A 14,156-nucleotide genomic window follows, 5' to 3' on the forward strand; every position below is an offset into this window, starting at 1 on the left:
TCTTAATTTTTTAAAATGATAAATACAGACCTAAACTACTTGTTCTTGTTGTTTTACAAGCAGGTTAAAAGGCCTGGAGGGGGGGAGGAGAAGAGAGAGACTTTTTAAAATAAAACTGGAAGGTTTTTCCACCCTAGAAGACTGTGGTGATTGGACTACTAATGAAATGGTATTAAAAGTCAAGAGTGAAAAGTGAGCAAATGTAAGAAGCTTTCAGTCAAACTATTCAAAATTCTGTTTTTTATTTGTTAACACTAAATTCAATTACTACAATTTTGGAAAAAAATACATCCTTTTTAAAGAACTTAAACAACCAACAGTGCTGCAGGACCATTCGTTGTTGTTAGCCTGTAACTGAAAAAAAACAAAAAAAAACAAAAACAAAACCTAAACACGGCTACCCTTCTGATCCTTTTTAAAGATTCAACAACCCAGCTCTTCAGACTAATGTCTGAGAGCTATTATAATATATACTATACTCTCTGACATCCAGCTGCTTCTTCCACACATACAGAGAACATAAGAGCTCATATTCTTCAGATTAAAAAATAAATGCCACCTTTTTTGGCTTTGACTAATACTCTTCAGGGTGTCTTTGTGATTTATAAAGTAGCAAAAGATGAAACAGTTTGTTTTCAAAGTCTTCTGCAAGAGTTTTTGACCTACACTGGTTAGTCAGCTCACTATCAAAACATTTTTACAGGTGGAACACTAAGACTTCTCAACAGTGCTGAAAAATCTTTGGGCTTCTCCTACAATAATAGTAAGATTAAAAACAATATCTTCTCTCTTTATATTAGCGTTCTAGCTTACTCTATAAAATTGCCAATTGATGTCCTCTTAAAGAATGCATTTGTAGTTTACCTTTTTCTAAGTACGACTGATATTGAATACTCTTGAGCTAAATTTAGAAATAATTTTCTTAAGATTAATGGACTTTGTAGTTTAGTAAAAGAAATGTGCTGCCTCTTACAAGCAGCCACCTTTGTCAGCTTTTCTTATTAATAGGATTAGAGGCTAAGACAGATTTATGGACATGCAAAACAAACAATGTGACATCTTAGCTCAATGCTCAGCAACACTAATGTCAAAGCAAGGCAACGCTGAATGAAATCAAGTGGTTTGCACAACAACAGGTTAACTCTGGGAAGGCATCAGTTTCTGCCACACATCACTTGCTTGTGACATTGCTAATCTTTACTCAATCTTATCTTGCCACTGCTCAGCTCCACAGGCCTTTAAAGAAACTGTTACATAGGCTCATTGTAATGTAAAAAATACATAATATAAACTTTAGTCCAGCCTCATAAAACTGCTGTATTTACTAGCCAATATTCAAGATCTAATACTCACCATAGGCAGCCAAGTTCTGTGAAGTTGTTCTAGGCCACTTTTGCAACTGTTCCAGTTGACTGCACAGCTACAGCACACTTTTAACAAGACTGACCCTTTAAAAAGTGCACTGCTTTTATTCACCTCACTGACAGCAATAGTTTAATTGCTCAGCTGGTCCTGGACACATTTTCCTAACACAAAGTTCCAAAAAGAGCTCTGAGTAACTAAAAAGTTTGTCTCTTTCACCAGAAGAAGTTGGGGCAATCACTTCATCCACCTTTTCTCTCATATATCCTGACCAAACTGTCTACAACACCACTGGAAGCAGAAATAAAACTGAGACCCTGAGTAAAGAGTTCATGTATTGCTTAGTTCTCACAGCCTACATGGGAATAGTTAAACCAAGAAAACTAAAATATCCTTGCTATACTCTAAAAATGCAAGGGAGGTAGGATAATTCTCACTGGAAAAGAGAATACAGTTGACGCTTCCGAAGCTACCAAACACACCAGTGCAGAAGACAGAACAATATATTAAACTAAAAAAAAGTTCAGAAGCTTTCAAAATTAGGTTTCAATTAAAAAATGAAGAAACTGAAGGTAATTTGAGAACACAAGTGAAGTAATTTTAGACAAAATATGTTAAATATAAAATCAATTCCCGGGATGAGATGAGTGATCAAAAAAGATTATATATTAATATAAATGAAAGCAAGGATTGTATCTGATCAATATTATGGAGATATGGTGAACAAAAATGAACATGGACTTAAAAGAAAGCCAAACGGGTAGGTGCTTGTGATGAAGTCTGTCAGGCTCTCTCTGCCTATTACTGGAGGTGGTGGTGCCCCGAAGTACCTCTGCTGATGGAAAACCCACCCAAGCCCATGCTCCCAACAATACTTGGTCTTCCATTGGCCTGAAAGGGCCAGAAGGAGACACTAACAAATCAGGAGTCAGTAGGATGATTAAGAAGGCTTGCCTGCTTCTTCTTAGACACAGTGCTGGAACAGAGGAAGAGTTCCTCAGTGCTAACTCAGAGTCCCATGACTTGGTCAAGGCCTTGCCTTGAAGCACTGCTATTAAGCACTTGCCTTTGAAGATGTGTTTATTTGAAGGCAGAAACCGCCAAATTCCGAGTTTGTTATTTTTACTCAACTGTTAAAAGACTGATGCTGAACTTTTGGCATTGGCTACCTTGCTCCAAGCACACAGTCGTAACTTTTGGATTGAGATAGGATTAGTCCTACAAAAGGAAAGCTACAGATCTACCCCCATGATAGAACTGTTGATAAAATATTTTGTTGTATATAAGGTTAGCACCTACTATTTGCTGCATATTGCTTAGATTTGTTTAAGAAATCTCAATTGTCCTATTAAGGTATCAACATTTTATATCTGAAGTTTGACTTAGTTTACAAAAGGTTTTTTCCCCAGTACAAAGGGAAAGCAAATTATATCTTCCAACCATGTAAATTTATTAACTCTTTGACTATGATCAGATTTTCAATACTTTGTATTAATTCACCAAGTAATTTATCCAGATGTAGAAAAAACAATAAAGACTAACCAACAAAAACAATGCTCTTTATGTAAAACTTTTAATGTAGATGCTCTCTATAAAAGACCAAACTGTGCCAATGTGATATTAACATTTATATTAAAACATAAGCAGACAACAAAAACAAGATTTCTGTGTTGTTTACATATCTACTACTTCACAGAACAGACTGATTTTTCAGGAATATTTTGAAAAAGGAAAAAGTATACTTGGCAGGCCGTTCTTAGTAGAATAGGCAGCATGAAGTCATGTGTGGGTGAATAAGGCAAAGGAAAAGAGCAAGAGGGAAGCATGTCTGGAGTTGTTTACAAAAGGAATCCAAGAGTACTGGAAAACTTGGAAGAACCAGAGAGTGACAACTCACCAAAAAGAATTTGTAAATTTTCTTACATTTGTGTGTTTTGGTTTTGTTTCCCCTCCCGTTTTTTCCCCCGCTCAGAAAGAAAATCTAGTATTTCTTAAGAGCATATGAAGCTTGAGTGTAAACCTTTAAAAACGTAAACGCAGTGTGAAATACTCATTGAACACTTTGCTATTTTTTCAGTCCTAATTTCAAATATATTTATTACTTTTTACTGCACATTAACATGTCTTTTGTGACTGGAGCAACTGCAAAATTAGTCAGGGTTATTGGGGGGAGGGATTGGTGCTTTTTGTTGTTTAAAGAGTTTAATTATTTTAGGTAAGTGCCAGGACATTGATTTATATTCACTTTGTGATCAATTCTAATTTCTAGATCATTTTCAACAATGCTATCACTAGACAGTTATTCCCCATTTTGTTGTAATTGTGTACATGATTTTTCCTTGTTAAGTGTAGTACTTTGCATTTATCTTTATTGAATTTCATTTTGTTGAGTTCAAACAAATTCTCTAATTGTCATGGTCATTCCAATTCCTTGCACCCTCCCTCAGCCTGGCGTCATGCACCAATCTTATAAGTGCACTCTCCACTTCATTGTCCAAATCATTAACAAAGATAATGAATAATACCAGCTCCAGAAGTGATCCCCTATAGAACCACACTAGATACTCCCTCTGTATGACAGCTAACCATTGACAACTACACTTGCAATATGATCTTTCACCCCATAGAGTGCATATTTCCCTAGTTTGCATATGAAAACAGTCAAGAGGATTTTGTCAAAAGCCTTACTAAAAAAACAACATCAAGCAAGTCTACAGCTTCCCTCCTGTCCAGTAGGCCAGTAATCCTGGAAAAGAAAGTTAGGTTGGTTTGACGTGATTTGTTTTTCATAAATCCATACTGGCTTTTATGCTTTCAAAGTGATTGTTTAATAATTTATTCTACCAAGTATCAAAGTTTGGCTGATAGGTCTATTATTCCCTGTCATCCTCTTTGTTCCCCTTTTTAAAGACAGACACTAGGTTTGTCTTTCTCTAGTCCTGAGGAACCTAACCTGCTCTCATATATTCTCAAATATAGCTAACAGTTCTTATGTCACTTCAGCTAGTTCCTTATGTACAATCATCAGGCTCTGCCCACTTGAATACATTTAACAGATCTAAATATTCCTGTCTTTTTCTGTCTTTTGTTCCTTTCCTCTTTGTTAATATTTTAATCAAGCATTCCTTTTGTAACACTGAAGACTCTGGATACACCTTTTCTAAACTTTGATTAATATGTAAATGAAGATTCCTTAACTGTTGCATTGTTTGTATGAAGAATAATTCATTTGTGTAACAAAGGAAATACAGTACACTAAGAATCAAACACAGATATGAAAAGAAAAAAAGCTGGATTACACGTCTTGCCTGACAGAAACAAAGCCAAAATTTTCATGTTATGGCCAAGAACCTGATTAGAACACAACAGAAATACATGGCTTACTACTTTCTTCATAGCCTAAGACATAAGGCAAGCCAGTCCTGAAAACCAAGGTGAAAACTTGCAGAGTTTAACCTCCATTCATTTCACATTAACATACATAATTATATAACTTTTCAATCAGCAGAGTCCCTTTCATCTGATTCACTTTTTTTGTACTTGCTCTGATTGCATTCAACAGTACAAACAAGCATTTCTTCTTGTACCGCATGCAAATTTAACTAGATTTGATGCTACTATATTGGAACTTACTTTAAATATTTTACATTCCCTAAGCTTGTCTCATCAATGCAATTCATTTGAGGAATATGCTGCTAAAAGGTATAGCACTTGAATGGTTGAAGCTATTATGTCTTATCAAGGAAAATTTAAATATAGCAGGCACTTCTACCTTTATTTAATCCTTAGGAATTAGTTTTTGGGTGCTAAGATGTTGTCTCGTGTAACCATTGCACATTTATATGTACATTTCTTGTTCTAGACATCTTAAACATTTTCAAAATTCATCCTGTTATGCTAAAATGTGCATGGAAAAAGAAGGAGCTACTATGTTGAGAGTATGCAATCAAAAATAAATCATTAAGTACTCTGACTTATGAAGGTTTCAACAACACTAAGTGAGGGTGAGGGAAAAAAAAAAATCAAACCTCCAAAGTTTGCTGGATGATTTCAGACGGCCTGGGTATTTATTCATAAATATATATTCTACACAGCTCTACATTCTACAGTTTTATAAGACAGGGTGGTTTGCTTGTTAAACCACATTTTCCCTTCTAAAACCAAGGGTCTAATTTAATTTGGTCCAAATTTGCTAGGGCTTCCCTCCACAATCTAGAACAATAACCTCAAAAACTTTAGAAAACATTGAAATCCTTTTTCTTTCTGGACTTTGAAAGCCAGGGCAGGGTATGAAATAATAGTGTGATTACAAAAAGTTAAAGCACGTAGGTGTCAGCTTGAACAACTTCAAAGTAAAAGTATTAGTTCTAGCACTAAACATTATTATTTATTGTGGTAGTGGCCATAACATGTTTTACAAACAGGACACATCTATTGGGCTGTTTTAGCAATATAATAATCAATAGCACAAATAAATTGCACAATATGTACAAAGAGCTTGCAGTAAAAATAGTTATTTTAATTTTGATAGCAAAAAAGGAAAAGAAATTGGGTACTATGCTATGTGGCCATCCTTATTTCAAAAGATTTATCAAATAAGGAGGTACTAGTTCATTTGGTGAATATACTTCTAAAAGGTAGAGCACTTTAATGACAGAAGCTGTTATGTCACCAAAGAAAGCTGTGAAATAAACCCTGAAAATGAATTGCATTTCACAGCTTGAAGAGAACACATCAAAAGTATCAATACTCATATTTTTCCTCCCCCCCCAAAAAAAATCCAAATAAAATTATGAAGACACAGAACAAACTGAGCCACTCACGTGAACTGATCCAGTGTACCAGGTTTCCAAAAAAAAATGTAGAAAATACCCAACCTAATGCAGGAAATACACATTTTTTGAAATGTCTGTCAGTCTGTTCAAGAACTCCTCCTAAATGGTAAAAGCTAGGATCTCCATATTTGGTATGCAGCTTCATCTTATTCTAACTTCAAGCAAGATCAGGGTTTGGTTGTGCCAAGAAAATGGGAAGTGCTAGGAATGGGATTGTTTTCCAAAACATGAAAAGAGAGGGCACAGAGAGGAGGGACATGATATTGAGAGTGGCCACTGAAGGCAGCCTGCAAGGGAAAGCCATACTGCAGAGACACCACTGGAAGCAGTCACACCACCAAAGGAGTGACCCACACAGAGATTGGGCTCCACTATGTGGCCTGCCACCAAACTAAGTAAATAGCCCCCTTTCCCCTAATCCTCCCCCACCACAGCAATGGGGCAGGGAAGGGTGCAAGAGGAGACAGAACACCCTTGGCAGTCATGGAAGCTGGGAAGGGGAGAAATGGTCTCTCCAGCTAAGGTAAGGGGGGGGGGGGGGGGAGAAAGAGAGAAAGCCATACCAGATAGGACTTCTAGTAGGAAAATATAAGGCAACAGATTTTAAATGTAAACAGTATTAACTAGTCTATGTCTATTATTCTATTAGTCTAATGTTTGTAAAGTAACAAGTATTATTACTGACAATTAAAAGAACTATAAAGGCTTCAATTTATCCTTCACAGATAGATTGGATGCATCCTGTATTATGTGATAACACTTTACAGAGTATACTTTGGAAGAGCAGGTAAAAATTAGAGATGTTAGCATGTATCTATTTACATGATTAACTGATAAGTCTGGGCTCATCAGTTAATCCTTCTGGTTACACACACTCTCCCCCCTTGCTGCCTTTCTATCAGAGGCAGCGGGGGGGGGGGAAGAGGAGTGGGACCCAGTGCTCATGGGGAGCCAGCTTTTAAGCCAATTCCATCCACATGCTGGCTCCTGCAGAGCCACCTGCCCCCATTCCTGCCTCCCACGGAAGCAACAGAGGAGGAGGGGGCAGGCATGAATCAGCACACGTAGGGAACTGGCTTTCAAGCCAGCTCCCTGCGCATATCAACTGCTGTGGAGAAGACATCCCCTCCCCTCATGCCGCTGCCTCTATATCAGAGGCAGCAATGCAGGGGGGAGGGGGCAGCTGGTACATGTGGGGAGTCAGCTTTTAAGCCAGCTCCCATGGAGCCATCTGTCCCTCCTCCTGCACTGCTGCCTCTGATACATGGAAGTGTCAGGGAGGCAGGATCCCATACATGCGTTAAGCCAGAGCTGCCTGTCCCCGTCCCCCCCGCCACTGTGTCAGCAGTTACACTTTTACAAAAATAAACAAACATCCCTAGAAAAAATGTACCTACTTTAGGTCTTGTACATAACTACTGTGATTTCTATTGCTAAGTAGAACAGAGCAGCAGATTCTGTCGGGGGTAAACCCTTAAAAAAATGTTCACTTTTGCCCTAGAGCAGCTCAGGGCAGGAACCAATAAAAGCACACAAGCCTTCCCACCACCACCAGATGCAGAAAGGGAGAAAAAGCATCAGATACCCTAAACGAATTATGATTATTTAACAAACTCAATTGCCCACACACTATTACAACACATACACATCATCATTCCATTATGTACGCTCAACTCAGCACCCAGCACTACCCATCCAACCTCCCACCATACACGCACACAAATGTAAATGGAAAAAAGGGTATTAGACATTTGAAATTTTCTACTTTTAATAAATGGGGTAATAAAGTTAGCAACAGATTTCAATTTTTATAATAGTGTGTAATTTTAAATGAACACCAAAAAACCCATCAAGCACAAAGCTCATATTGTAAAAATGAGGAGCCCAGTAGCATCTTAAAGAGGAACAGATTTGTTTGCAAGTGGGTTTTTTTGCCCGTGAAAGCTTATGCCCAAACAAATCTGTTCGTCTTTAAGATGCCACAGGCCTCCTACTTTTTGCAGATACAGGCTAGCACAACTACCCCTCTGATATTTCAAACTCATACTGAAAGCCAAGGAAAAACAGTTAAAGTTGCAACTCTAACCTTAAATAACCATGTTGTGGTATATATTGTAGAGGCTGAACAAAAGCATGTACTTTTACATATCACATAACTTAGAAATACGGACATTTCAATCCTTAACGGTTCAAGTCAGACACTACAATACCCTTTTGGCAGTTACAGGGTAGCTGCATACATCTGATGATTTCCTCCAGAAGAAGGCTCTCTCTCAGTGGGATAAAGGCCTAACTTTGTACCCCAAACTCCCTTTTCAACTGCACAGCTACTTGCGATGGGCCAGGACACTTCATGCTGTTAAGAAGTTGGACATTTGGGTTCTGGACAACAAAAGGCAAAGAGAGACCGAGAGAAGAGCCCAGAGAAGGCAGCTGAGCGTTACTCGCACGCGCCGTGTCTGTCAAGCTCATGGGGACTGCGCCCTTCTAGCACGGGACATAGCGTGCGGGTTACCGCCGCCCGAGGGCCCCCTGCCCCGGCACCCGAGGGAGGGCAGGGCTGCTCAGGGGCAGAGGGGCGGCGCGCGCGAAGGAGGCGCGAGCGGGGCGCGCGGGCTGCGAAGGCGGCTGAGGGAGAATGACCTTCGGACAGCCCGCGCGGCCCCTCCCGCGGGAACGGAGCCGCCCCCCGCGGGGTCCCGGCCCGGCCCTTACGCTCGAAGTCGGAGTCGGAGTCGTCGGAGCCGCGCCCGGGCTCCTCCTCGCCGTTGGACTCGGTCTGCATGGGCTCCCCGTCGAAGTTGACCCCCTTGCGGGGGCCGGCGGCGGCCTCCTGGTCGCGGGCATCCCGCAGGCGGGTGAAGTAGTCGGCGGCGAAGCCCAGCAGGTCGGGCGGCCGGTGCCGCAGCACCTCCACCGTGTAGCCCTGCAGCAGCTCGGTCAGGCCCGCCGGGATCTCGATGCTCATGGTGCCGGGGACTCCCTCCGCGGGGCCGCCTCCCCCGGCTGGCTCCGGCTCCCGCGGGCTCAGGGGCCTCCCTCCTCAGGGCGCTCGCGGGCTCCCGCCGCCGCTGTCACACAAGCCTCTCCGGAGAGAGAGAGAACGGGAGCCACGCGACTGCGCATGCTCTGGTTGGCGGCGCGGGGCGGAGCCCGACGGAGGAGCAGAGCTGCGCATGCGCCGCGGGGGAGCCGCGCCGCCGACGATAGGGGAGAGGGTGAGCGTACGTCACAGTAGGGACACGCGCAGAAGGCGCGTCCTCGGCTCAGAGACGCGCTAAACCTCCTTGCGGGAGAAAAGGAGGGAATTCTGCACATGCGTACTCTGCGTGTTCAATGGGGGGGGGGGGAAATCAGCATTACGCATGCGCAGGCTTGGAACGCGGGAAGTTGATGTGTGAGAGATGTTGAGGTTCTGTGGTTAGCTCGGGAGCGCCCCCCCCCCCCCCCGGCCACCTCAGAGCCGGCGAGCCCCTCGCCTCAGCCGCTACCCTCTTCACAGCCCTGTTCTCCTCACGGCCTGGGCCTGACCGCCCGGCTGCCTCGGGCTCCCTCCTCCCCCCCCCCCGGCTGCCTCGGGCTCCCCCCCCCCCGGCTGCCTCGGGCTCCCTCCTCCCCCCCCCCCCGCTGCCTCGGGCTCCCTCCTCCCCCCCCCTTGGCTGCCTCGGGCTCCCTCCTCCCCCCCCCCGGCTGCCTCGGGCTCCCTCCTTCCCCCCCCCCCGCTGCCTCGGGCTCTCTCCTTCCCCCCCCCGCTGCCTCGGACTCCCTCCTCCCCCCCCCGGCTGCCTCGGGCTCCCTCCTCCCCCCCCCCCCGGCTGCCTCGGGCTCCCTCCTCCCCCCCCCCGCTGCCTCGGGCTCCCTCCTCCCCCCCCCCGGCTGCCTCGGGCTCCCTCCTCCTCCCCCCCCCCCGGCTGCCTCGGGCTCCCTCCTCCTCCCCCCCCCCCGGCTGCCTCGGGCTCCCTCCTCCTCCCCCCCCCCGGCTGCCTCGGGCTCCCTCCCCCCCCCCCCCCGGCTGCCTCGGGCTCCCTCCTCCCCCCCCCCCCCGGCTGCCTCGGGCTCCCTCCTCCCCCCCCCCCCCCGCTGCCTCGGGAGAGGGGCCCAAGCCTGATCCCTCCCTTACACCCTCTTTTTTGCATCAGGAGAGAGGCTGAGACCTTTTCTCTTTTAAAAGCCAGTTTCCCCCAGCATTGTCTCTGCAGGGGGAGGGGAGGTATAGGCGCAGGGGGAAATGGTGCAAGCGGGGACTGAAGCAGTCTCCGCTCACATCACTTGCTGTGATTCTAATTTTGAAATGTACAATAACCCCAGCGGGGCTCTTGTATATTCCAATAGCAGAAGCCCCACAGGGTGAGCAAGGCCAGCAGGGAACTGCCCCGCTGCCCTCATCTCCGCATTCTCCCTGTGGGGGTTTCCTTTTGAAATGTACAAGAGCACCAGGGCTCTTGTACATTTCAAAGGTGGAGGTGCCCTTATAGACTAACTGAATTGTTGATAGAAATCCCAATCTAAATTTAATATTCCTACCCCAGACAAAACAGGATGACATGTGGTCATCCTAAATTACCTGTTCCTGGAAACTCCAGATCCAAGATTCATGAACTGTAAAAAGGGTGGACTAAACATTATGAGCGCAAAAGGGCTTATTCCTGAGCGGGAGCATCAGAGTTCTTGCGCAAGAAGCCCTGAGTTCATACATTAAAACATCAGTTTACTTGCGCAAGAACACACGGCCAGTGTAGCCAGGCAGCAAGTTTTTGCGCAAGAGCGGCCGCTTTTGCACAAGATCGAGCCAGTGTAGACACAGCCTTTGGGTGGGGTTTGGAAGAAGTGCTCCAGCCAGAGCTCATGTTAGGGCAGGCCTGGGCAAAATACGGCCTGTGGATGCAGCTAGGAGCCACAGGCAGGCTCCTTGCTGGCCTTGCCCCCCCCAGGCCACTCAGAAAATGGCTACTGGGCTGTTTCTCTTTCAAAACTGAGCCCAGTGGTGGTGGAAAGGCTTGATGTGCTGACCCTGCCCTCAGCTCAATCCCATTGGCCGGTTTCTGGCCAGAAACCAGCCAATGGGAGCTGAGTGTCTGAATAACAGGCAGCCATAAAGCACCATGCCCAGGCCTCTCCGGCTTGTTTTATTCACACACGTACATGGCCCTGCAGCATGTGCAGGGGTAGGGCAGGCAAGGAGGGTACTTCAGAAATGTGCTGGGCTGCTGGCTGGGAGTCACCCAGGTAAGTCTCCAGGCCAAAGCCTGTCTCTGGCACCTTAGACCCTCTTTTCCCCAACCCTTGGCCCCCATATTCTACATACCTGAACCCTCTGTCCCCTTCATGCACCAATATCCCCTACCACATCTGGCACTCCAGATCCCCTGCTCCAGATCACAGTTCCCTCATGCCCTAGGTCACAACTCAGACTCCCTTCTGCACCCCAATCCCTTATCCTAGGTCACAACCCAAATCCCTGCACTCCTTCCTGTACCCCAATCCTCTCTCCTAGGTCACAATCCCTTCCTGTCCTCAGTCACATCCCAAAGCCCTGCACCCCAGTTTCCTGCTCTAGGTCACAACTCAACCCTTGCACCCCAGTCCAGTGTCCCAGGTCACAACCGCCTCCTTCACCCAAATTCTCTCCCAGACCCCAAGCCTTCCTGCACCCCAATCCCTTACCCCAAGCTCCTTTCTGCTGCAAACTCCATCCCAGAACCCACACTTTCTCCATTAATATAATGGAAGAGTGCAGCCCTCGACCACCTTCCAAATTCTTGGAGTGCCCCCCCCATCAAATATTTTTGCACACCTCTGTGTTAGTGAGATCTCTACTAGGCTTATTAGCATGCATGTAGTGTGTTTTACTGATTTTAATGCTTTCTCTGTAGTGCTTTAACCTTAAGAATAAAATAGGTTTGCATAGAAATAACTGTGTGCTAACATAACTGCAGATAATTGACCCGTTATCAGCCTGAAGGGAATGTAAGCTTCTGTGTTTGGTTAGTCTGCCTCTGTTGGGAATAAGACTGTGAAAGCAGAGAACTGTGCACCTTGGAAATACACTGGTCAGGAGGGAATAAGATCAGGTCTCCATCCAAGTAAGGCAGTGGCTGGGGAGTTGGCAGCCTGAGAAGTATGACCTTGCTGGACTACTGACAGGAACTATAGGTGCAATTATACTGAACTGTAACAGTGTGTTTGCCAGGCAGTGCTACTATCTGATCAGTGTCAAGGTGAGGATCAAAAGCTTTAGTGGCACAATAAGATTAAACATTAGACAGACTGTTTTAAGGATCTAACTAGAGCAGGGGTGGGCAATAATTTTCACAGGGGAGCCACTTACTTAATTTTGGTACTAGTCACAGGCTAGCTCACCCCGTTCTCCCCTCCCCAAATGGGACAGAGACCGATTGAGAGGGTGGGGACTGGGGACTAGCAGTTGTCTGGGGCTGCAGGCTTTGAAGTAAAAACAGAACAAAAGGCTCGCATCTCCCAACCCCAACACTACCACGCTACCCAGCAGGTACCTGCATTGCTGCCACTATTTAAAGGGCTTGAGGCTCCAGCCCTGCCAGGGTAGTGCCATGATGGGGAGTCCTTGAAATAGCAGCAGCAACCTAGGCGGCTCCCAGGCAAAGGGGCTGCGAGCCCTTTAAATAGCCCTTTAAGGGGCTCGTGGCTCTTGGCCCCACTGCTACCACATTGCCTGGCAGCTGCCTGGGGTTCCTGCAGCTATAAAAAGACTTGCAGCTCTGGATCCAGCTGCCTGAGCCACCACCTGGAAATTTGGTGTCACAAGAAGTAGTATATAAATAAAAATCAGTTAGATATGGTCCACGGGCCAGATCTGGTCCCCAGGCCTCATCTTGCTTAGCCCTGAGCTAGAGATTGAGATGGTGATGCTCATTCTGCAAGAAGACTATGTCCTTTTGGCATTTACCCTGATGATGTATAGTTTATTTCATCTACTATATACATTCATGCATGTATGTATGAGAGAGTTTGTCCATCCATCCATTTGTTCAAGAACTCCTCCTAAACGGTAAGAGCTAGGACCACGAAATTTAGTATGCAGCTTCCTCTTATTATAACTTAAAGCAAAGAAAGGATTTGGTTGTGAGACATTGTTTTTAGATGACAAATCTGAGGAATTGTCCTGGATTGAGGTGTCATTAGAGGAGGTTTTGGAACGAATTGATAAATGTAACAGTAACAAGTTACTGAGACTAGATGACATGCACCCAAGAGTTCTGAAAGAACTCAAATGTGAAATTGCAGAACTATTAACTGTGGTTTGTAACCTATCCTTTAAATCAGCTTCTGTACCTAATGACTGGAAGATAGCTAATGTAAAGTTAATATGTAAAAAGGGCTCTAGAGGAGTCCTGGCAATTACAGACTGGTAAGTCTAACGTCAGTACCACACAAATTAGTTGGAACTATAGTAAAGAATAAAATTGTCAGACACATAGATTAATAATTTGTTGAGGGAAAGTCAACATGATTTCTGTAACAGGAAATCATGCCTTTCTGATCTGCTAAAGTTCTCTGAGGGGGTCAACAAACATGTGGACAAGGGGGATCCAGTGGATATAGTAGACTTAGATTTCCAGAAAGCCTTTGACAAGGTCCCTCACCAAGGGCTCTTAAGTCAAGTAAGTTATCATGGAGTAAGGGGGAAGGTCCTTTCATGGATGGATAACTGGTTAAAAGACAGGAAACAAAGGGTAGGAATAAATGGTAAGATTTCCAAGTGGAGAGATGTAACTAGTGGGGTCCTCCAAGGGTCTGTCCTGGGACCAAACCTATTCAACTTATTTATAAATTATCTAGAGAAAGGGGTAAACAGTGAGGGGGCAAAATTTGCAGATGATAACAAACTGCTCAAGATAGTTAAGACCAAAGCAGACTGTGAAGAGCTTCAAAAAGACCTCACCAAACTAAGGGTGTATCTAGACTACATATCTCTGCCGA

At 44.8% G+C, this 14,156-nt stretch overlaps 1 protein-coding gene and 1 long non-coding RNA gene across 4 annotated transcripts in view; one reads left to right on the forward strand and one right to left on the reverse strand.

The window, feature by feature from the left end:
• The window catches only part of PRKAR2A (protein kinase cAMP-dependent type II regulatory subunit alpha), a 128,077-nt gene extending 118,744 nt beyond the window's left edge, over positions 1-9,333 (reverse strand). The window contains exon 1 of one of the 2 annotated variants that reach the window (XM_075938415.2): positions 8,913-9,333. In XM_075938415.2, coding sequence (XP_075794530.1) covers positions 8,913-9,165 — 253 coding nt within the window. In that variant the 5' untranslated portion in view covers positions 9,166-9,333. The remainder of the gene's footprint in view (positions 1-8,912) is intronic. The other variant, XM_075938414.2, reaches the window with a different exon arrangement.
• A 986-nt stretch (positions 9,334-10,319) lies between these two features.
• LOC112545292 (uncharacterized) overlaps positions 10,320-14,156 on the forward strand; it is a 60,459-nt gene continuing 56,622 nt past the window's right edge. Inside the window, exon 1 of one of the 2 annotated variants that reach the window (XR_016350465.1) lies at positions 10,320-11,423. This is a non-coding gene — a long non-coding RNA (uncharacterized LOC112545292). The remainder of the gene's footprint in view (positions 11,424-14,156) is intronic. The other variant, XR_016350466.1, reaches the window with a different exon arrangement.

The sequence above is a fragment of the Pelodiscus sinensis genome, chromosome 11 (assembly GCF_052426305.1).
Source record: "Pelodiscus sinensis isolate ZL-2025 chromosome 11, ASM5242630v1, whole genome shotgun sequence".
Lineage (NCBI taxonomy): Eukaryota > Metazoa > Chordata > Testudines > Trionychidae > Pelodiscus > Pelodiscus sinensis.